This window comes from Ctenopharyngodon idella, chromosome 8 (genome assembly GCF_019924925.1).
Source record: "Ctenopharyngodon idella isolate HZGC_01 chromosome 8, HZGC01, whole genome shotgun sequence".
Classification (NCBI taxonomy): Eukaryota; Metazoa; Chordata; class Actinopteri; order Cypriniformes; family Xenocyprididae; genus Ctenopharyngodon; species Ctenopharyngodon idella.
In genome coordinates this window covers 34,286,184-34,310,314 of record NC_067227.1, presented here as the reverse complement: position 1 = coordinate 34,310,314, position 24,131 = coordinate 34,286,184, and the positions used below count along the sequence as shown (strand labels likewise).

General features: G+C 36.6%; 1 protein-coding gene across 2 annotated transcripts in view; it reads right to left on the bottom strand.

The window, feature by feature from the left end:
* Window positions 1-19,857, bottom strand: part of efna5b (ephrin-A5b) — a 128,620-nt gene extending 108,763 nt beyond the window's left edge. For both annotated transcript variants that reach the window (XM_051904061.1, XM_051904062.1), the window contains exon 1: window positions 19,173-19,857. In XM_051904061.1, coding sequence (XP_051760021.1) covers window positions 19,173-19,297 — 125 coding nt within the window. In that variant the 5' untranslated portion in view covers window positions 19,298-19,857. The remainder of the gene's footprint in view (window positions 1-19,172) is intronic.
* Window positions 19,858-24,131: the final 4,274 nt, after the last annotated feature.

Sequence of the window (24,131 nt, the reverse complement as noted above, 5' to 3'; positions counted from 1 at the left end):
AAACATTACATTTTCATAAAAAAAAAACTGAAATAGTATTTGCTTGTAAAATGTACTTATATAATCTTATTTACAACTGTATATAATTCAAACTGGTCTTAGTGGTTACCAAAAAGATAAAAAATAAAATAAACAAAAGTATTTTAACATTAAAAAACACTTACTTTAAATGGTAAAAGTTGTTCTCAAAAAAGGCAAATGACTTCACGTCTGTCTGATCTGTCTCACTCCCTCCAGCAGCCGAGACTTTAATTAAAGTTGAACGGCTACATCATCTGAGCTTATCTGGAAATGCAATCGGATTCTCAACCTCTGTACATTATATATATATAGTGACTCTCAGAGAGAAAAGCCCTTTCTCTGTGCTTTAATCACAATGCAGATGTGATATTGACTGGTCATTTTGTGAGTCAGGTAATGGCAGCAGGATATTAAAAAAGGGAAAGAGAGAGGGGAAAAAATCAATGTGCTGTGCTTTAATTCTGCAGACTCATTTCTCAGTGCAGGTGCAAAGAGCATTTCACGGGACACGGAAAAGCACCAAAACGTTCCCACTTCGGCAAACTCTCGGGGGGGTTGAGAGAGAATGAATAGCGTCCGCTGACAGGGCTGTTTATTTTGCACACACAGTCTGAGTTTTAACACCCAGGAATTATGCAAATCATGTAACGGCACAAACACACCCATGAATATTTGTCAGCGGCTTTTACACTAAGTGTAAAGTGCAAATGTGCTGGACCTTCTGCCAGCTACAGTATCTGGGTCGGTATCCCAGTAAAAAGAAAAATTATATTCTTATATTATTATATTCTTTTTTTAAATTATGCAAACACTTAACAAGTCACATATTTTGTCAAAGAATAAGTGAAAGATTTTTTTTTTTTTTTTAAATAAAAACAAAAAAAACTACACTAAAAAATGCTGAACTAAAAACAACCCAAGTTGGGTTAAAAATGGACAAACCCAGCGCTTGGGTTAAATGTTTGACCCAACCTGCTGGCCAGTCTTATTTAACCCAACTATTGTTTAAAAATGACTGTATGTCTGCCTTAAAATGAACCCAAAACAGGTTGGAAATTAAAAATCAGACACATAATTACTAGAGGCAACAATAATAATCAAAAGGTGAACATTTATTAATAAGCAATTTGATAAATGTTTATTGTTTAATTATTATTATTTATTTAACTTATTAATAAATGTTAATTTCCGACATTTTGAGTTTATTTTAAGCAAGAAATACAGTCATTTTTAAACAATAGTTGAGTTAAATAAAACTACCCAGCATGTTGGGCAAACATTTAACCCAACTGCTGTGTTAAAACAACCCACTCTCGCTGGGTTAAAACAACCCATTTGCTGGGTCAAAACAACCCATTCGCTGGGTTAAAACAACCCACTTGCTGGGTCAAAACAACCCAACGGCTGGGTCAAAACAACCTAATCTCTGGGTTAAAACAACCCAATCGCTGGGTTAAAACAACCCAATCGCTGAGTTAAAACAACCCAATCGCTGGGTTAAAACAACCCAATCGCTGGGTTAAAACATCCCATTTCCTGGTTTAAAACAACCCAATTGCTGGGTTTGTCCATTTTTAACCCAACTTGGATTGTTTTTAACCCAGCATTTTTAGAGTATATAATAAGAAGAAGAATTGACCCATAATTACTTAATATGATTAATAACAAGAGAATTTCTGTACTAAGTGGGATTTCTACCTGGTTTCTACCACTATTTACACTCTCTGTACTAAAAATGAGACTGTAAATAGAGGTAGAAACCAAGTACCAAGTATAAATAGACACAAACATCATCTTGTTTACACTGCAAGTGCATAAGGTGCAAACAGATGTAATATGCTTAAATGACAAATGCATACATGTAAATGTGCTAATAATATATCTGATATCTGAGCAATGGTGGATGGAGTTAGTGAAAATAACCTTTGCAAACAGACACTGTGTAAGTAGTGTAAATAGATTTTGGTTCATTCACAATAACAATATAGTGCTAAATATAAAAGAATCCCTTTAATTTAGCATCTTTCAGCAGACACTTTTCTGTGACACTCTTTAAAATACTAAAATATAAATATATGTCTGATTCTACATGATATAATGAACTGCAGTAATGATTGCTAAAAAATATGTTTTTTTTTAAACAAAATTCATTGTACAGTGTATCAGCTCCTGTCTGCAAAATGGATTTACAGCAATCCAGTGTGAATGTGAGCAGGGGTTCAATGGCACTTCTGTGCTTTTTTCGGTGAATAAAAAGAGCCACATGAAGAAAAATCCAAAAATAATAATCTCATTAAAGAGAAAGTCCTCTTTGAAGCGCGCTGTCACTCACTAGCTCCTATGACCTACATCATATTCATTCTAGTAAGCACCAGATCAAGGCAACAGAAGTCAGATTTAACAAAGCATTTCCTCTTCATGCATAGTGATACAAGCCGTCTTTCCTTATTGGCTCACTTGTGCTTTCACGTCCTTGGAAGATCATTCTGTAGGCGCTGGTTGGTCCGTCGGTCGGGCGGTTGGTTGGTTGGTGGCAGAAGCAGAGCTCCAGCATTGCGTGCCAAAAGCCATCAGGGAAAAACTCAAAAGCCAAAGTCACGTGATTCACTCAACCCACACGCCGCCCCCCGCTCTCAGATCTCCAGACACCGGCCACTCATCGACACGCCACGGCCCTCGGCCTCCACCCAAACCAGACACCATCAAACCCAAAAGAGATTCAGGCACCTGAAAACTCTCTACCGTCTCTAACAGATCACAAAACGACAACAACAGACATGAAGAAATCAGTGAAACCTTCAAGAAAAGAGAATATTTTAAAATACGACAAGGCTTTCATCCACAAACATAAGATGAGTGTAGAAATTTTTGAGCGTTTACTATGCAAACAACACAATAATTACGCTAAAACATTATTTAGACTCGAAAAAACACCTACTATGAATAATACAATACAGAAACATGAATTTCATAGCTTGTTGGTCAAATTTATATAATTCTCAATAAAAAAAAGTAATATATCAAGAAATTTAGAGGAAGAAAACTACTGGAAAATGAAGAGAAACCGCAAGGACATTTATATAAGAGTATAAAAATATGATATACAACCATTATTATCAAGATGAAAATAAAATATATTAAAAATAAATAATGTGAAATAATGTATAAAAAGACATGATAATTATGTATATTTTCAGAATTTAAAAACTATATATATAATGACATTTTGCCAGCTATATTCTATATTATCTGGGTAAATATCTCAGAAAAATTATAGCATATTATTGACCAAAACAACAAAAAAAAAGCCCAAATTTATTTTTAAAAACCTAATTATTTTATTTATTTATTTATTTATTTTTTTTTAATTATGTTAAGTTATTTTGGATCAAATTGTGGTAAAAAAAAAAAAAAAAAAAAAAAAATTTAATTAAAGTGAAGCACACAAAAAGAATAAGTGAGAGAACATTTTTAAATAATATACAATATAATAATAATTGACCAATAATAACTTAATATACACAAAAACTAAAATAATTCTAGTGAATTTATTCAAATAATTCCAAAACTAAAAAATGAAATATGATTTGTATACAGACAAATAAAAAAAAGTACTGTGTACTATATTAAATGATTACACTACCCTCTTCAGACATTTTAATGTGACGTGCAGATCATTGTGCTGATAAAAGTTCATTTAAGTGCCGATACTTACTATAATTTAAAAAGAGTTCATTAGGAGAAACGGCCATGCAGTGCAAGATCTCGCTCCTAAAGAATGCAATTACTGCTTTCATAATTGACAGTTACATCTTTTTAATTACATGATGGCTCAAGCTATAATGAGGCGAATGAATGACGCAAATAGCAAAAAGTCAAGAAAATAATCATCAGTGGGTTTTATCAGCAGGGTACGATCGTTTCCACAACGTCTTGTGTCCGTGAATCCTAAACAAGCGGAGAACTCAATTAACACCACAGCAAGGGCAGCAGAAATAATCCATAAGCGCCCGAGGCTGCATCAGATCCTGCATGAATCTGTGGAAACACAACCATACGGGGGGTCCAAATGTACCGGACCCCCATTTAACATCTGACAGAGCTGATTTCCCAAATCCAAAGAGTTTCAGAGCAGACTTCTTAAAGATGACGCCTATAATGTGGTGATGGAGATTTAGAGCAACACAATATGATGATTTACACAATATTATCAAGACAGAGTGATAGGGATGCACGATATATTGGCCACCATATCGGTATCAGCCGATATATGTTCATTTTTAACACTCATTAATCATTATTGGTCTGATAAGAAAATTTGGCCGATACATTAAAGCCGATAAATAATGAATTACTTCCTTCAGCTGAGACACTTCAGATGCGCACTGTCCGCCAATATTATTGCTTGAAATATGATTGAAATCACTTCAAAAAGGAAAATACAGTTAAGTGCAACATGTGCAGTGCAAATCTGTCATATAAGCTACATAAAATTTTGAGAACATTATAATTGTGTACTTTGGACATGGATTTTAATGGTGAAACTTTTGTTTTTGTAATCAGGCTCTCAAAAATTATGTAGAAAATTTTGATGTATATATATTGGCCAATATATCGGTTATCGGCTTTCAAATATAAAGAATTATCGGTTATCAGTATTTTCATATCGGTGCATCCCTAACACTAATTCACAGACTAAACAAATGTATTTTTTTACATTCATAAATAAATAATTTTTTTTTTCTTTTTATGACAAGACAACAGTGGTGTGTATGAAAAGATTTAAAAATATTCATAACATAAAAAGTAAGCGACTTCTGAATATTGTCATAGCACTGATTTGTCGCAGGTGATCACATGACTTAGCTATTGCCATTCACAGTTAATAAACAAGTTAATTTTGAGTAAAACACATTTTAAACACAGTATTGTCAATTACTTTATCTATATTTGCTTCATCAACGTAAATAGTTTCAAATGAAGCCACAGCAGAATGAGCGAATGATTCAATGACTCATTCATAGAGACACACATTTGTTTCATTCCTGAATGAATCAGTATTTTGAACGAATCGATTGAACATATGATTACGTGATTCAATCATAAAGAGACATTTGTTGCTACATACAGGTTTATCTATGTAATTAGCCAGAAGAGACAGTGAAAAATCTGCACAACTAATCAGGGATGCACGATATATTGGCCACCATATCGGTATCGGTTCATTTATGATGTTGTCGTTATCGACCTGATAAGAAAATTTGGCAGATATATTAAAGCCGATAAATAATGGATTATTTTCTCACCAAGCCTCACCAACATGTGCAAATTTATAGGCCAATATATCGGTTATCGGCTTTCAAATATAAAGAATTATCGGTTATCGGTATCGGCCAAAATTTTCATATCGGTGCATCCCTAAGAAAAACCACCAGTAAACCTGATGAAACCAAAATTGCACGTTAAAAATTTGTAACAATATATAAATATTCCTCATTTAAATAATTACCGCCCAAAATAAAGGGGCGGGTCCTGGTTGAGTTAGTTAGTAGTGTGTTGAACTGGCGGTTATGGTAAGGGACGGGGCATTTCCCAAACACCAATCACAACACACTGCTCCAGCCGACCAATCAGAGCACATTGTGCTTTTCAGGAGGAGGGGCTTCATAGAGACAGGAACTAAACAGAGCGTTACTGACAGACTGGAAAGAGAGGAGCTGAACAATGGAGAATATGAGCATGTTTTAGTAAAGCCCAAAAACAACATCAAGACTTTGTAAAAGGGAATAATAGAGGGTCTTTCATATTTTGACAACACTGACGTCGTTTTGGTGATGGTGGACTTTAATAACTCATGTCTTTGTTGGTGATTTGACTTGTGTCTTCTGAAGGTGCTCTCACTGAGAAAGCGCTCATAAATTTTCTTTATATGTTTCCTGGACACGCAGAGACTAATGCGTCTATCAGATGCTTTATGGCTGCATTGTAGCTGCTCATACATGCCATAAAAGCATTGTAAAGTCAGCTTGGATGGAGTGCTTTTCTTTAGACCACTAATTGCTCGCGCAGCAAGACACATTTTTACGGGTGTATTACCTCATCTCTTTATGGAAATATTTATGTTTCTGTCCAGAATGAATGTTTTATCATTGCTAGTTGATTTTGGATGGAGGTTTGTCTTTTACTGGCAGAAGTGTCTGGATTTGGCTGCAGATCGCATGTTTTGATCAGTTACTGTAAACAAAAACAAGTTTGGATAAACAAATTAAGCAATACGTCAGTTTGTAATTAAAATGCACGAAATTGCAATGTGCATGTGTGTGTGTGTGTGTTTTCGCTGTACGTGAGTCACCATAAACATGCCCTCATGCGTTTGTTTCTCAGGTGTCGTGTTCACCTGAAGATTAAGAATTTCCCACAAGCTTCTTTGTAGCCGTTGTGTTCGGTTGCTTCTTAAGCTCACAGGCTAGTAACTAAATCCCAGCAGTCTTTGTTCAGAAACACAAAAGACATGGTTTCCGTGGCTGGGAGTTGGACGACTGAGGGTTGGCAAGGTGTAAAACAAACTCAACCTAAGGCCATGTGTGCACTTTTAATTTGAGACGGACCGTGTTTCTGCCAGGTAAATCTGTGCTGCACAAAAGGAGCACTAGAGGAGAAACCAATGAGACTTAATTAGAGGCTGCTAACTAATGACATGGTTTAAGCTTTCACTTTAAGCACGGTCACTGGAATGTGAGCGACACAAAACTTGCAAAACGGTTCAACTGAACTTTTCTGCATTGTCACAATACTGTATTTACGTTTGGCTATCTGCTGGTCAGGAATAAGTTTGGAATAATTAAGTCTCTTCTGCTCACAAAGGCTGCATTTATTTGATTAAAAATACACTAAAAATAGTGAAAGATTTTTGTAATTTAAAATAACTTTTATATATGTGAATATATAGTAAAATGTAATTTATTCCTGTGATCAAAGCTGAATTTTCAGCATCTTTACTCCAGTCTTCAGTGTCACATGATCCTTCAGAAATCATTCTAATATGCTGATTTGATGCTCAAGAAACATTTATGATTATTATTATTAATGTTAAAAACAGTTGTGCTACTTATTATAGTAGAAATCGTGATACACTACAATTCAAAAGTCTTTTTAAAGGACATTAAATTGATCAAAAGTGACAGTAAAGACATTTCTATTTCAAATAAATGCTGTTCTTTTGAACTTTCTATTCATCAAAGATCCTGAAAAATAAAATGTATCACAGTTTCCACAAAAATATGAACTGTTTTCAACACTGATAATAATCATAAATGTTTCATGAGCAGCAAATCATCATATCAGAATGATTTCTGAAGGATCATGTGACACTGAAGACTGGAGTAATGATGCTGAAAATTCAACTTTTCATCACAGGAATAAATTACATTTTAAAATATATTACAATTGTAATTGTAATAATATTTCACAATTTTTACTGTATTTTTGATCAAATAAATGCAGCCTTGGTGAGCAGAAGAGACTTCTTTTAACTCACTCTAAACTCGCTAGTGTAAAATCAGCAAGAAAATAAAAAGCATGACAAGTTATTGCCAATGACGCATAATGCGCAGCTCTATAAACACCTCAACGCTGGACCGTCAATATAATTAATTTAGCATGTAGATCTGATCCTGATTATCACTGAGATCTGTTCTGACCAAATATGGTTGGCAAAAAAAAAGGAAAAACTTTTCTTTTTCCAATTACTATTGCACCAGAGCGGCTCAAGAATGCTTTGAAACAAAAAGCAAAGCCACAATTGATGCCAGCCATTTTTTTGTGCTGTTCTCTCTAGTCATCGGCAGGCTGTAAATCTTCAGAGAGTCGATATTCCAGCTCAGCTCAATGTCAGCGCTGGTTACGCCTGATGCAGCCGGACCGCCTCCCCGTCCCGAGATTGCGTCTGACCCCTGCACGCAATCCTCCTGCCCCGACAGCCCTCGCCGCGCGCCTGCCTGCACTTTCCCTTCACATTACTTCTGCTATTCTAACTTTTCCACTTCTGAGCAGCATCAATTATGCACTAGAATAACACAGGCCCCAGCCCGGGCGATATGACATAAAGGCCGATTATGGGCGTGAATAATTCAGGCACCTTCGTGCCATGTAGCTCTTACCAGCGATACGGCGACAGAGGCAGGACTAGTGTGAGGAACGTTCCTGCCGTTTTTAGCTGGAGGGAAAGCGGTTTCTGGGCATTGAGAAACTCTGCTGCTTCTATCGACACTTGGCTAAGAGCGACACGGCACTTCGACAGACAGGATTTCTGTGGTGAGTTGCTAGGAAAGGGGAAAACATTTGGGGAATAAAAGTCTACAGAACAAAGAGAGCATTTTTTAGCTGAATGTTCAGCGTGGAAGATTAACAATCAGCTTGTATATAATGAGTATATATATAATGCTTGTATATAATATCTAAACATTCTTAAATCAAGATTCATTTACTGGAGAAGAAAAATAACTGAAGATATTTAAGACTGAAAAATGAGTCAAAATGAAGTGAGTTTGTGTTTAAAACAAGTACAAATTTCTGCCAATGGAGTCAGAAAAATAATCTTAATTCAAAGAGAAAACAGGAATATTTTTCTGACGCCATTTGCACATTTGTTTTTCTTGTTTTAAGCATAAACAAACATTTTTTTCATAAACAAGACCTCATATCTTCAGTCATTTTGCTTCTCCAGTAAATGCATCTTGATTTAAGAATGTTTAGATATGTGAAAACAAGACAAAAGAAGAAAATCATTTTTAAGGCCCCGCCATTAAATACACATGCAAACAACCACAGAAGTAACATTTGAACCCTCAGATTTCACGGTCACCTTTGCCGTTTCAACACGGTCGCCTTGACCTCATTTCTTCAGGATTGCGTGCGAAGGTTTGCACAGCTTGAACTGTGAGATCACAAACAGCTCTTAATATTTTATACACTCGCCACCATCACACTCAGCTTCACTGTCTGCACCAATCAGATGGCAGGAAACGCTGAGCTTCCATTGGCTGATCGTCTCCCCCAAAAAACACCACAGTCTTTCTTCTGGAGGTTGAGTTCAGAAGATTTTTACACACACAAAAAAGAGGGAATAAAACCATGAAACCCATGACAAAACACAACTATTAAAACGTGAATATGGAAACCATAATAGTACAGATGTGCTACCATCAGATTTTATATATTTTATATATATAAATATAAAATATATAAACACTTTTATTGAGTGCACAATATTTAAATGCAAGAAAAAAAGAAAAAAATATATGTGTGTGTGTGTGTGTGTGTGTGTGTGTGTGTGTGTGTGTGTGTGTGTGTGTGGTCAAATGCACTCAAAAATAAATATGAATAACAATAAAAAATTATTTCAAATGTATATATTTTTTTAAATAATTAAACATTTTCATTGACTGCATTATATTTAAATGTTTAATATTTTATATATTATAATATTTAATATTTATATTTATATATATTTAATTGCAATTTAATTTAATTATATTATATTTAAATGCAAGAAATAACTAACATATATATATATATAAAATTCTTATAAAATTATTAAATATTTAAATATATATATTTAAAATAAAAATAATAATAATAATATATAAATTTAGCAAAATAGTTAGAGTTTAAACTTAATTGTCAACTTCCCAAAAGTATTTAACATCAATGAGCAAGAAACACTTTTTATAATAATAATAATAATAATAATAATAAATAAAATTAGTATTATTATATATATATATATATATATATATATGATTTCATTAATTTCTGACAGTTGTTTTATTATTACTTATTATTATTATTATTATTATTAAATAAGATTGAAAGATTTCAATCTTACAAATTTTAATTTAACAATGCAGATTTTTTTTATAGCTAAATAATTTCTGCTTGAATATTTTGTTTCATAACAATTAATGATGCATTCAGTTAATTCAGCAATTCATTATTGTTTCTTACATCAGTAAAATAATTAGAAGATTACTGATGGTTAATACAGATACACAATTTCAATCTCAGAAAACATAATTAAATCTTAAACTGCTTTCTGTGTAATGCGAATATCCCTGGACTCCAGATATTTCCCTCATTACCAGCCGAGTATTATTCATATTTATACATCATCAGTCATGAGGTGTGAACTTTTAGTTTAGACCTCTGTCTTCACAGTCAATGAATCCACCTTCACCATCTGGATGTGTGTGATCCGGCTGGCCCGGCGGCATTAACTAACCGTCAGTCACCCGCAGTAGCCACAACACTGGGCCTAAATCAAACACTCGGGTGCAGGAGACACCCCAACAGCCCCCTAAAGCCCTGAGCCTATTACAGAAAATGTAAAGGGCCAGTAATCCCCGATTAGTCCAGAGAGAGAGGAGAGAGAAGCCGCCCCAGATGGCCTCTTCCATGCGGACCGGACCATTGAGCACCGAGGGGGCAGAAAAACAGCTCAAGGTTTGGGAAGCAGAGAGATCAGCAGCCAAACAAACACGGCTTTAGAAACAGATCCTGGCGGGACACGGTGAACGCATCATCTTCAAATCCTCGGTCAGGAGCACTCCAGTCAAACGCAAACGCAGAAACTATTAGAAAAGCACAATTAAACGTTCTCAGCCACTGAAAGAAACAGGGCAAATTTATAACTTAACAGTTTCTGCAGACTTCCAAAGACACTCCAGGGTTCCTCTTAAGTCTTATTTATCTCATTAGGCCTTTAACACTGATTAATATGAATGCCGAATGTGAGCAGGAAGGTTTCTATGGAGGAGAGGAAGGGGGATTAAAGAGGAAAGGGTTTTGTGTCAGTAGACAATGAGCCGATGGCTTTTTAAGCCCTTTAGTGACTCCACGCCATTACCTCATGAATGAGGAGACCTCGAGTCACTTTACTCCCAGAGACACTAAACAAACAAACCTCTGTCAGACCCACTCGCCCCGGAACATCAACAACACGCCGGCATTTCCAGGTGATCCTGGAGGATTTACTCCAATGGCAAACTAGTTTTCATAACAGCAAAATCTGAGAACAACGTCAACAAACTTCAAGTTTTAAGTTGTCAAACATACTTCACCGCACACTTCAGACAAAGAACGCTGTTTTATAAAGCGAAGGCTGTTCTTTACACACGACTAGACAAAAGTTTGTCACATCTACTCGTTCTGTTCTAGACTGTTAAAATTGTAATTTAATCAACTATAAAATTACACAAAAGTAACTACGGAATTAAGTCATTAATTAAGTCATTATTTAAAATGACAACAATAAATTTATTAACATAAATAAAAAAATAAATAAAATATCATAATATTAAATAAAATTAAAATAAGTAAAAAGTTGCATTTTTGTAAAGAATTCAAATGTATGCCGAATTTCTATTTATTTTTATTTTAAGCAGATAAAAAGGCCCTTAGATCTTGAGAAACAAATTCAAATAGCTGATAAAATAAAATAATATTAAATAAACAAAAATAAAATAAAGTTATACATATGCATGTGTGTGTGTGTGTGTGTGTGTAAATTTAAAATAAATAAAAAAAACGTCAACTAAAAATAAAATAAGTTAATATATATATATATATATAAAATATTATTTTTAATTAATTTAATATTATTTTATATTTATATATATTTCATTTAAACAATACAATTAAATTTAAATAAATAAAAAATAAATTAAGGTACATTTTTGTAAACAATTCAAATGTAGGCAGAATTTATATATTTATTTTTATTTTAAAGCATTTAAACAGTCTAGATCTTGAGAAACTTAAATAAATAAATACAATTTTAAATAATAGTAAACAAACCAAAAATAAATAAAAAATATTTATATATTTTTTTATTTATAAAATAAATTTAAAACGATTAATCGCGATTAATCACATCTAAAATAAAAGTTTGTGTTTCCATAATATATGTGTGTGTACTGTGTGTATATATATATATATATATATACATATATATATAATAAAAATATTTATAATTATATATAATGTAAATGATATATAAATATATAAATATGCATGTATACATGTAAATATTTCTTAAATAAATATATGTATGTGTTTTTTTATTTATTTTTAATTGTATTTTTAACTTATTTAATATTATTTAATATTTATATATTTTTAATTTAATCACACAACAAACAAATAAAATGTTCATTTTTGTAAAGAATTCATATGTGGGCAGAACCGAATTAATTTGAAGCATTTAATACGAAGGCTTCAGATCAAAAGGTCTTCAGATCTTCAGAAACATCCCTTCAGTCGAGTGTATCTGCTCTACACGCAGGGGAATCCGAGTGTTTTGGGAAACGAAAGGCAAATCACGCTCCTTTGTGCTTTGTGCACGGATCCAGAAACCTTTACAACAACAGTGACGGCTGATACTGTATCTTGGGTGCAACAAAACACCCCTCAAACCATCACGAAATCCCCTCCACCCCCAGAAGACTTGAGCGCAAGAAGGACAAAGCTCAGTTCTGGGGTTAATCCTGTCGGCTTAGGGCTCGTCACAGACCCTGAGCTCCAAAATGTCACCTATATTGTTCGAGGAAGCCCGGTAGAAGCAGCCAGACACATGTGTCTGTGAAACGCCGTTTGGCGTGGGAGAAAGATGTGGTGAGGGAAAAGGCCGCCCCTGTAAACGCAGAGAGTATTACAAGCAGGACCATGAACCCCTCTCCATTCACCCCCTTTATCCTCTCCTGCTCTCCTTTTCTCTAAATACATGCATACTTTCGGCCCGGGTTGTGGAGAGGCGACAGCGAGAGGAAACAATAGTGGCCTTTCAGAGCGGCCGAGGCCTGGCCGTGAGGAAGAGAGAGAGGAACCGGCCGCTCAATATTTACAGCGGCCCGCTCCATCTCTTCACGGAGCAGCGGGCGGTCCGGAGAGGAGCGAGAGCCCGCTTTTGGTTTGTTTGTTTGTTTGTGCTCTGCCTCTCGGTGGAGTAAACACTGATGCACATTAAAAATAATAAAATGCAGAGCACTGCTCACTCACTGACTGTTTGTGCAATATATTTTCTGTACTTATGAAATCTTATGGCAGCTTACCTGCCTGGCGAGTCTCTCCAAACCTGTTTCAGTTTCTTGAGAATTGGCCCGCAGCTGCAGACTGATTTATTTTCCTTAAACTGAGGTGTGAATGTGGAATGGCACGGGAGAAGCAGGCATGACCGATGCACCCGCCACATGGGCGTCATGCTACATTTACCCGAATAACAGTAAAGCATTATTTGCTCTCAAGCTTCAAATAGTAATTTATGTTAAATATCCATTATGAATAAAACCATAAACCAATGACTTCACTATAGACTATGCACAAACATCTGCCTCATGCATTTGCTTATTTTAACCCAGCAAATGGGTTGTTTTAACACAGCGATTGGGTTGTTTTAACCCGGCGAATGGGTTGTTTTAACCCAGCGATTGGATTGTTTTACCCCAGCAAATGGGTTGTTTTAACCCAGCGAATGGGTTGTTTTAACCCGGCGAATGGGTTGTTTTAACCCAGCGAATGGGTTGTTTTAACACAGCGATTGGGTTGTTTTACCCCAGCGATTGGGTTGTTTTAACCCAGCGAATGGGTTGTTTTAACCCAGCGATTGGATTGTTTTACCCCAGCGAATGGGTTGTTTTAACCCAGCGAATGGGTTGTTTTAACCCGGCAAATGAGTTGTTTTACCCCAGCGAATGGGTTGTTTTAACACAGCGATTGGGTTGTTTTACCCCAGCGAATGGGTTGTTTTAACACAGCGATTGGGTTGTTTTAACCCGGCAAATGGGTTGTTTTAACCCGGCGATTGGGTTGTTTTAACCCGGCGAATGGGTTGTTTTAACCCGGCGAATGGGTTGTTTTAACACAGCGATTGGGTTGTTTTAACCCGGCGAATGGGTTGTTTTAACACAGCGATTGGGTTGTTTTAACCCAGCAAATGGGTTGTTTTAACCCAGCGATTGGGTTGTTTTAACCCAGCGATTGGGTTGTTTTAACCCAGCAAATGGGTTGTTTTAACCCAGCGATTGGATCGTTTTACCCTGGCGAATGGGTTGTTTTAACCCAGCGAATGGGTTGTTTTAACACAGCGATTGGGTTGTTTTACCCCGGCGAATGGGTTGTTTTAACCCGGCGAATGGGTTGTTTTAACCCAGCAAATGGGTTGTATTTATTATAACTTATTAATTAATGTTCATTTATTAAACATATTAATAAATGTTAATTTCCAACATATTTTGGGTTTATTTTAAGCAAGAAATACAGTCATTTTTAATCAATAGTTGAATTAAATAAAACTATCCAGCAGGTTGGGCAAACATTTAACCCAACCGCCGGGTTAATACAACCCTTTCACTGGGTTTATCCATTTTCAACCCAACTTGGGTTGTTTTTAACCCAGCATTTTTTTTTGTGTATGCATTCTTATAGATTATAATGCACAAAACATGTACAACAAAATGTCCATTCTTCTGTCACATATAAAAAACGGACAAGGACAGTAAGACATGTGGTTTTAGATTAAAGGCAGAGTTTGCACTGAATTACATAAATCTAATTATGCACAAGAATGTTGCTGAAAATAAATTCGTCCTGCATGCAGATTCTGAAGTGAACTGCAGCTGCATCTCTCCAGCGTTCACTCATGTACGTCTAATCCAGAGCAGAATCGACTGTCAGACCACGACACCGGGCATCAGCGTTTACAAAGCCTTATCTTGAAAGAGCATCTGATACTGAGATGTTTTATACGGGCACTGCGTATCCAAAGTCAACAGACAGCAAATCCCCAGCTCAACTTGTTTTTGTCTTTATTAAATAAAAACATTGTGTCATGGCATAATGTCCTGCTGCCTTTTTAAGCACCTAATGAGCTGTTGCAGGGTTACAGTGATGTTATTTTTCTGCCTAACATTAATCCACTGTCATCTTCTTCTAATTTTTGTCATCGTCTGTTCTTTAAAATCATAATAATAATTCTCCAGACCAGGTTTCTCATGGACCTGCTGAACTCTTCAGTACACAAACCATCTTTAATCCCCTCTGAGAATGAATTTCGACAGCAAAAAGGCAAAGCACATTCTACATACCACGGGAGAGGTTTTCACAAGGCTCAAAGAGGAAAATAGGCAGTGTCAAAACTAGTCAAGTCAGTCTGAATTGCAGCAGGATCTGTTTAAGGCTGAAGAATAAGAGGCTCTGTTTTCATATATGACTGAAGAAAGCAGCCAGCAGCGCCACACGCATGAGGAACGTACCGTGTTTTACATTTCTCAGCTGAGGTGGATTATGTATTGCTTTACTTTTTTAACCTTCCACAGAAGAGAAATGAGAAGGTGCTAAAATGCACATAAAATACATACAAGTGCGTGTAAGCTGTTACATGCGGAGCACAAAGTTTGTGGAGGTCAGTTCAATTCAATATGGCGGGAATTACTCTACGAAAACTCATCTGGGCTGAACGAAAGCAGCAGTAGAAACTTGTAAAATGTTTTTGTTTTGCTTTTAAAAATGCAATATTAATAAATAATAGGTAAAAAAAAAAATACTTGATTAAATAAAAGTATTAAATACTTATTTAAAAAATTATATATAGGTAACGTTTGGAAACATTAAGGTTTTTTCAAGTTTTTGAAAGAAGTCTCTTATGCTCACTAGGGCTGCGTTTACTTGATCAAAAATACAGTAAAAATTGTGAAATATTATAATTAAAAATAGCTGTTTTCTATGTTAATTTTTTTTTTCTATGTTAATTTTTTTATTTAATGCATCTTTTTTAATGCAAAGATGCATTAAATAAATTGCTGAAAATAAATGCTTTTCTTTCGGACTTTCTAGTCATCAAAGAATCCAGATAAAAAAAAATCAGTTTCCACAAAAATATGAGGCAGCACAACTGTTTTTAACATTAATAATAATAATAATAAATGCAGCAAATCATCATATCAGAATGATTTCTGAAGGATCATGTGACACTGAAGACTGGAGTAATGATGCTGAAAATTCAGCTTTGATCACTGGAATAAATTACAGTTTAAAATATATTCACATAAAAAACAGCTGTTTTACATTGTAAAAATATTTCACATTTTTTACAGTATTACAGTATTATTATACAGTATTTTTACAGTATTGATCAAATAAATGCAACCTTGGTGAGCAGAAGAGACTTCTTTCAAAAGTATTAAAAAACCTTAATGTTTTAAACTTTGATATACGTGTGTGTGTGTGTGTGTGTGTGTGTGTGTGTATATATATATATATATATATATAGCTTATTAAAAATATCATACACATATATGGTAACTTGTGTTTAGGGACTTTTACGGGAAACACTGCTGTAAACATAATCACGGTTGTCCTGTAAACACTGGATGGTCCAGCACTTTTGAGTCGAGTGGGAACACATTTCTGACCGGTTCATCATGGAACATTTTCACGAGCAAACCAACTATCGTGTTACAGCCGAATGTATGCTGGGTTTCCGTTCGGAGGCCGCGTGACCCCTGCGCCCGGGTCTCCAGTAGAGGAGCCGCACAGCCGGAATGAAGGTCCTGAAATATCTAATTGTATTCATTCATTTTCTCCGCTCAGCATGGCACTGAGAAATAAAGAGAGTCGCAGTTAAAGGGGAAGGAAGTCAGAGGGGAATCTGGCTCGTGGGGCTCTTCAGCATGGGAAACGTTACGGCGTCCTCATTACGGTCATTTAGTGTGCCAAAGGTGCGGTGAGTAATTAACCAATTAACAATTCATACTCATAACGGAGGTGCGAGCCAATGAAGTGCGGACAGCCAACAGACCGGTGCCTTTGTGAGTCAATTCATGTGCCCTTCTAATATTCAGTCAGAGTTCATGCGACGAATACAAAGAGAGTGTTTTTGACTATACATACACATAGACATCACGCAAAATGAATTCATGCACACTTCTCTTTCAGATCTGCTATCATTTGTGAGGGTGAATGAGTCAAACAAACACGATTACTGTAAATCTGACAAACAAAATCCCTTCTGTGATTATATCTGCTTTCCACAAGTAAAAACAAGACAATAAAACACACAAGACTCAGGAAACCACTGGATTCTTACAGGCCCAAACCTAACATGAATCGCTGTGAACCATCTGTGCTTCAGTGAACTAAGGTTACTCCCCAAAAATGTGAAGAAGAAGAAGAAGAAAAAATACAGAAACTTTTTTCTGTATATGGCAATCTGAAATGAAACTCTTAATTTTTCGACAGAATAATCACCTCGTGTCCAAATGAAACTGCGGCTTTTCAGCGTCACATATAAAATGAAATCTGACTTTGCATTTTTCTGTTTAAACAAAGTGTCACATAAATAAACTGAGCTCTCAAAGCAGGGGAGAAATTCTGACCACAAAACATCTAATCAGAGGAGAACTATTCAGTCTGGCGGCAGGTTTCAAAACTGTCTGATCCATTCAAACAAGTTTTAAATATGATATGCAACCTATGCATTGAAAAAATAAGACTTCATTTCTTTTGTGAAAAGTGTACATTTGTGAATATCCCAGCAATATTAAACATTTTAAATAACATACAGGTTAAATTGAAAATTTCAATGGTCATTTAAAGACTAAAGTTATATTATGTAGCCTGTTTAAAGCTAATTATTAGAAGTTATTCTTTCTCTTTAAAACTAATTATCAGCTTGTAAATAAGAAAATTTATTTAATTTCTGACCTATGAAACACTTCAATAAGCACAAACAAAATGCTTTTTTTTTTTTTTTTGGTCTAGAAAAATACAATATTGTTTAAATGAAATGCATTCACCTCATCTTAATAGTGTACGCAATTTTAACTCTTTTTCAGCTGAGAATTGCAAAGTCATTTACAGTTCAGTCGTTCCGCGTGAAACACCCCGTCTGGTGGCCCTTTAATGTGCACAAATACATGGTTTACACCTGGTTTTTAATTAATTAATTAATGTATTAGTTCAACAACGTGAGGATAATAAACAGCATAAATCATATATTAAATTTAGGTTTTATTTCAGTTCCACTATCAGTGAATCAACTTAAAAGCAACGTGATTTCATGAAAAAATACTATAGTAAATTATAAATGTTTTTGAACCATACTATAGTAAAGTACTTGAATTAATTTGTTGTGGTAATTCTATAGTTGCTGTGATAATATAACAACTATAGTAATATAAACAAAATACTGTACTAAGTTTTCTACAACTATAGGGTATATTATACTACAATACACTACAGTTTACTGTAGTAAAAACCAAAGTATACTACAGTATTTATTACAGTTTATCAGTTCACTACAGTTAATACTACAGTATTCATTAACAAAGTGTTGTAAATACTATAATATATACAGTATACTACAATTTACTATAGTATAGTTCAAAAACACCATAGTATTTACTATAGTATTTTTTCATGCAAGCAACCAATTAATTTTATTTTTTGTGGATCAACGATTTTCACTATGCAAATGTACATCTGTAGCCTATCATAACAATTGTAGGCTACTGAGGGGAAAAAAATGCATCACGCTTTAAAAAAATCGTGAAATCCATCAGACCGATGCTAAAATAACCACCTGAAACAGAACAAATTATAGTATGGAACAAAACAAGTAAACTTTAGAATATAAACTTCGATCGGCAAAAGTAGCGATGCAACGGTAGCGAAAAAAACCGCGCGATTTTTTAAAATTATTATTCTAACGATGTTGTTGAGTTGGGTTTACCTCACTTTTGTCGATATGACAACACAAAAAAAAATGTATTCATATAAATAAACAGAATTAATATTATTCTACTGTTCTGTGAAAAAAAAAAAAAAACACGATTTGAAATTTATAATTCGCGAATAATCGACAAATGCGCGCGGACCGTAGCGACATTTAAAAAAAAAAGTGTCTACATTCATTATTATATCGCCTTTTTAAACACATCTTGTTGCGGTAATGTTACCTTAATATAAATTTAGATTTTTTTTAATTAGCTAATGCCGCTCATTTCAGCATATATTTGTCTAGAAATGTAATACAAAGTGAAAGTGTCACGTATACAAAGTTCCAGCGAAACAGCGGCGTATATAAACAGAGATCCGCTCACCTAGGGTTGGTTCGGTTCCAGTAGACAGCATATCGATCAGCCATCACCTTTGAGCTGGGCTCTTGACTAAATACACACATCCACAGAATCACACCCACGAATATGATCATTTCCACTTGCAGCATCACTACAGCACTCTTGGACACGTATATTCCTCTTTCTTCAGATCACTTTCATTCACATCTGTGGCTCGGCTCTTCTCGACACAGCTGATGTCAGAGCAAGTCTTGAGATGTCCACGATCTTCTGTCAGTGGTGTGAATGTCCGCACTACGGTCAATAATTGTGGACTGCGCCGCCGGAGAGACAAAAATCACACAGTCGGTGTTTTAAGGGTTCATTCTAACACATAAAACACACACATATTATCAACTTTTATCAAAAACGAGTCAGTAGGAGCTTCTCATCCACACAAGTCGCGAGCGCACTCTTAGTCCAAGAGAGAGTCAATGTGTCCGTTCTCAGAGGTGAGAAGAAGTTGCCGGCAGAAACAGAGCGCGATCTCAGACTGAGATGGAGAGCTGAAGTCCCTTCGGATACACGCAGAGCTCGAGAAACACACCCGCGATCCGGACGCGCGCGTCACACTCCGTCATTCTAATGCGGGAGAGATGAAGGAGCGCGCGGGTCATCAGTTATTTCATGTGCTTTCGGTTCGGCGGGAGGTGTGATGATGTGAACCCAGCGCTTCTCACTGCGAATGTGTGTTCGGTTACAGACGCAGGAGAAGCCCATTGGTCCAAACGGGGATGGGCGGAACACGAACGCTAACATAAACCCCTCCTCTAACCGTTTACTTCACCCACTTCATGAGTATAACCGAGAGAGAGATAGAACGACAGATAGAGTGTACATGTACACAGGTAGATACTGTGGATAAAATATTATAAATATAAAACATGATATTCATATAGACAGATAGTGTGAATATATATTAGAAACTAAAGGTAGATAGATTTATGTGTGTGTGTGTGTGTGTGTGTGTGTGTGTGTGTGTGTGTATGTATGTGAGTGTGTGTGTGTGTGTGTGTGTGTGTGTGTGTGTGTGTGTGTGTGTGTGAGTGCGTGCATGAGTGTGTGTGCGTGCATGAGTGTGTGTGTGTGCATGTGTGTGTGTGAGTGTGCATGAGTGTGTGTGTGTGCTTGTGTGAGCGTGCATGTGTGTGTGTGTGTGTGTGTGCGTGCGTGCGTGCATGAGTGTGTTTGTGTGCGCGAGTGTGAGTGAGTGAGAGGGTGTCTGTGTGTGTGCATGCATGAGTGTGTGTCCGTGTGTGTGCGTGCATGAGTGTGTGTGAGTGAGCGTATGTGTGTGAGTGTGCATGAGTGTGTGTGTGTGCTTGTGTGAGCGTGCATGTGTGTGTGTGTGTGCGTGCGTGCGTGCATGAGTGTGTTTGTGTGCGCGAGTGTGAGTGAGTGAGAGGGTGTGTGTGTGTGTGCATGCATGAGTGTGTGTCCGTGTGAATGCGTGCATGAGTGTGTGTGTGAGCGTGCATGAATGTGTGCATTATTGTGTGTGTGTGTGCGAGTGAGTGAGTGAGTGAGCGTATGTGTGTGTGAGCGTGTGAAGGTGTGTGTGCGTGCATGAATGTGTGTCCGTGTGTGCATGAGTGTGTGTGTGTGTGTGAGTGCGTGCATGATTGTGTGTGTGTGTGTGCAAATGAGTGAGTGAGTGAGTGAGCGTATGTGTGTGCGAGCGTGTGAAGGTGTCTGTGTGCATGTGTGCGTGTGTGTGCATGCATGAATGTGTGTCCGTGTGTGCATGAGTGTGTGCGTGTGTGTAAGCACAGAAAAGGCCCCGGGGCACGAAACACACGAGACAGCAGCTGTGAGCTACACCGGAAAATACACACTAGCAAAATATTTACTCAATTATAGGAATTATGTAAATGTCAACCAATCCTTGACCTCTGTGTCATCAGAACTGTGTATACACTAAATATTAGATCCTTTCTGGGACTGCGAGACTGAAGCAGAGCACCTTGAGTTCAGCAAAACATCAGTAATGTAGAGCCTTTCAACCTGTTGCTTTAAAGAGTTCTGATGACCTTCAGAAGCAGCCCTGCTCTCCAGACTGTTTGTGGAACAAGTGCTTTCGGATGTAGGTGGCCTTCAGAGGGGCGCCGATCCAAATTACACAGCTCCTCCGGCTGCGGAGGCCAGTTGTCCCCTATATTCTGGTCACATCGAGCAGCGGGAGGGTGGCTCTGGGGGATGAGGTCATCGCTCCAGCAGCAATCTCTCCTCGCCAAACAGCCGCGTTCTCCCGCTGAGCTGCGCACAGACCGCATGTTGCCTCCATCTTATTTCAAAGCGAAAGATGATATTCCTCGCATTCGCCTTTCACCCGGCCCTCAGCATCACAATAGGCATTTTGATTACTTGTTATGCCATATAATTTTCCATTGACGGCATAGCTGTCAAAAAAAAAAAAAATCACACAAGTTTGAACCTCATCCCAGAGATAAATTTATCGTGATTGATTGTTGTTGTAAATGGAGGTGCAGAAAGCTATTGCTGCGGAATCTATCATGAGGGGAAAAAAGAAAGACGGAGTAGTATTCACTCGTGTGAGATGGAAAATCATACTCCTTGCTTGATAAACTTCACAGAGATATGAGTTTTCCAAGCCGTATGTTCTGAGTAAGTGCCGATAAATAACTACACACAAATAATTAATGACTCTGAAGATAAATGATGTTCACCATCTAATGGCCGTCGGCCCTGAGACTGAAACCCAAGAAAAGCATCATAAGAACTGCTTACTGATGCTGATGTATTGAACACCAGGATATCTGCTGTCTGGATGAAGCACTTTACTGTTTTTAGACACGTGTACTTATGTTGATTCAGTGGATATTTTAATCGCCTGGGTTTTTAAGTTAAGGATAGATTCATAGATCATCTGAATGAAACTTTTTGTGAGTGTGAGAGTTTGGCACAGGTAAGAATGGAATCTTGTTTCCGCCATGGAATAAATAAAACAAATTTAAAAAGGTAATTGCGACTTTTTAATCTCACAATTCTGACTTTTTTCTGACAATTGTGTTTATATATATATAGTTATAAATTTGGAATTGCGAGTTTACTTCTCAACATTGCGACTTTTTCCTCGTAATTCCGATTTTAAATCTCATAATCCTGACATTTTCCTCAGAATTTTGAGTTTATATCTCGTAAATCTGACTTTTTTCCTCAGAATTCCAAGTTTATATCTCGTAATTCTGACTTTTTTCATCAAAATTCAGTTTATATTTCGTATTTCTGACATTTTTCCTCAAAATTCCGAGTTTACATCTCATAATTCTGACATTTTTCCTCAGAATTCTGAGTTCACATTTTGCAATTCTGTTTTATTTTTGTTTCCGCTATCTCACAATTCTCACTTTTTTTCTCCCTGAATTCTGAGTTTATTTCTCACATTTTGGACTTTTTTTTCTGCCACAGAGTCTGACTTTTTTTCTCGCAGTTCTAAGTTTGTGTGTACAAATTCCCAATTACATTTTTACTCTTTATTCTGTGGGACGAATAAGCTTCCATAGGTATTCTAATCTTATAATGTGCATCCATAACAATATAAATGTGCTTTTGGAAACAAGAATGATGTGTACACACAATTGCATATACAGTAATCCCTGATGAGCGCACACTCTATTGACCCAGCAAGAAAGAAAAGAAAAAAAAACTAGTTGGAAAAGCAGAGAGTGTTGGATGCGGTTCAAATCGCTGTCTCGTCCCCACAGCATCAGTTGGAGCTGGAACGCTGTATGCCAACAGCAGCACTTGCCATTCTGATGCCCAAAGTCAAATATGCTGGATCTCATTTGTATACAGATCACAGGCCGTGCTGTAATACTCTCGCGTTCACCAAGACAATGGAGCCATTGTGAATTAGGATCAGTGTGGATGCTGTGTACATGTCTCGTGCGCGTGTGCACTGTGTCGCGGGCTGGACCTCAACCCAGCGCAACACGAAAGATGCAAACTGCCCTACTGGACTTCAGTGTGCTCATGCATTCATGGAGATTAGAGCTCATATCAGGGAACATTTCAGATTGCATGCATCATAAAAGGCGATTTAGATTTACAGAGCTTTTGTCTGTAATGCTGTTGTGTTGAAGTCAGAAAGACCATCAGATTCCATCCCGTAATTATTTGCAATGCTTACATAATTATCTCAACAACAACAACAAAAAAATCAATATTGTTTGCTCTAGATATCGGCTAATCCAAAGCACTCACAATCCAAATATCAGCAAACAATCATTTAGCTGCTAATTACACAGTCAAATACTGGATCCCTGTAGCTCTAGGTTACACAAGTGATGTTCGCTACAATAAGTTAAGCATCACTATTACCGAGGTGTTGAATTAACAAAGTGATCATACTTATGATTTTTACCTGCTGGACGAAAAAACGGGTGAAAAAATCTCACAGAAGCAAATTGAAGAAGAGATTTGAGGGCAAACATTTTATAAAACAACTAACAACCTCCCAGAATACCAGAGCAACCACACAAGACACCCTAGCAACTGTCCAGAACACCCCTAGTAACCACCCAAAATGCCTAATAACCACCCAGAACACCCTAGCAACCATCCAAAATGCCTCCGCAACAACCCAGAACACCCTAGCAACTACCCAAAACATCATTGCAACCACCTAAAATGCCAACTGTCCAGAACACCCCAGTAACCACCCAAAATGCCCTAACAACCACCCAGAACACCCTAGCAACCATCCAAAATGCCTCGCAACAACCCAGAACACCCTAGCAACTACCCAAAACATCATTGCAACCACCTAAAATGCCAACTGTCCAGAACACCCCAGTAACCACCCAAAATGCCCTAATAACCACCCAGAACACCCTAGCAACCATCCAAAATGCCTCAGCAACAACCCAGAACACCCTAGCAACTACCCAAAACATCATAGCAACCACTTAGAATGTCAACTGT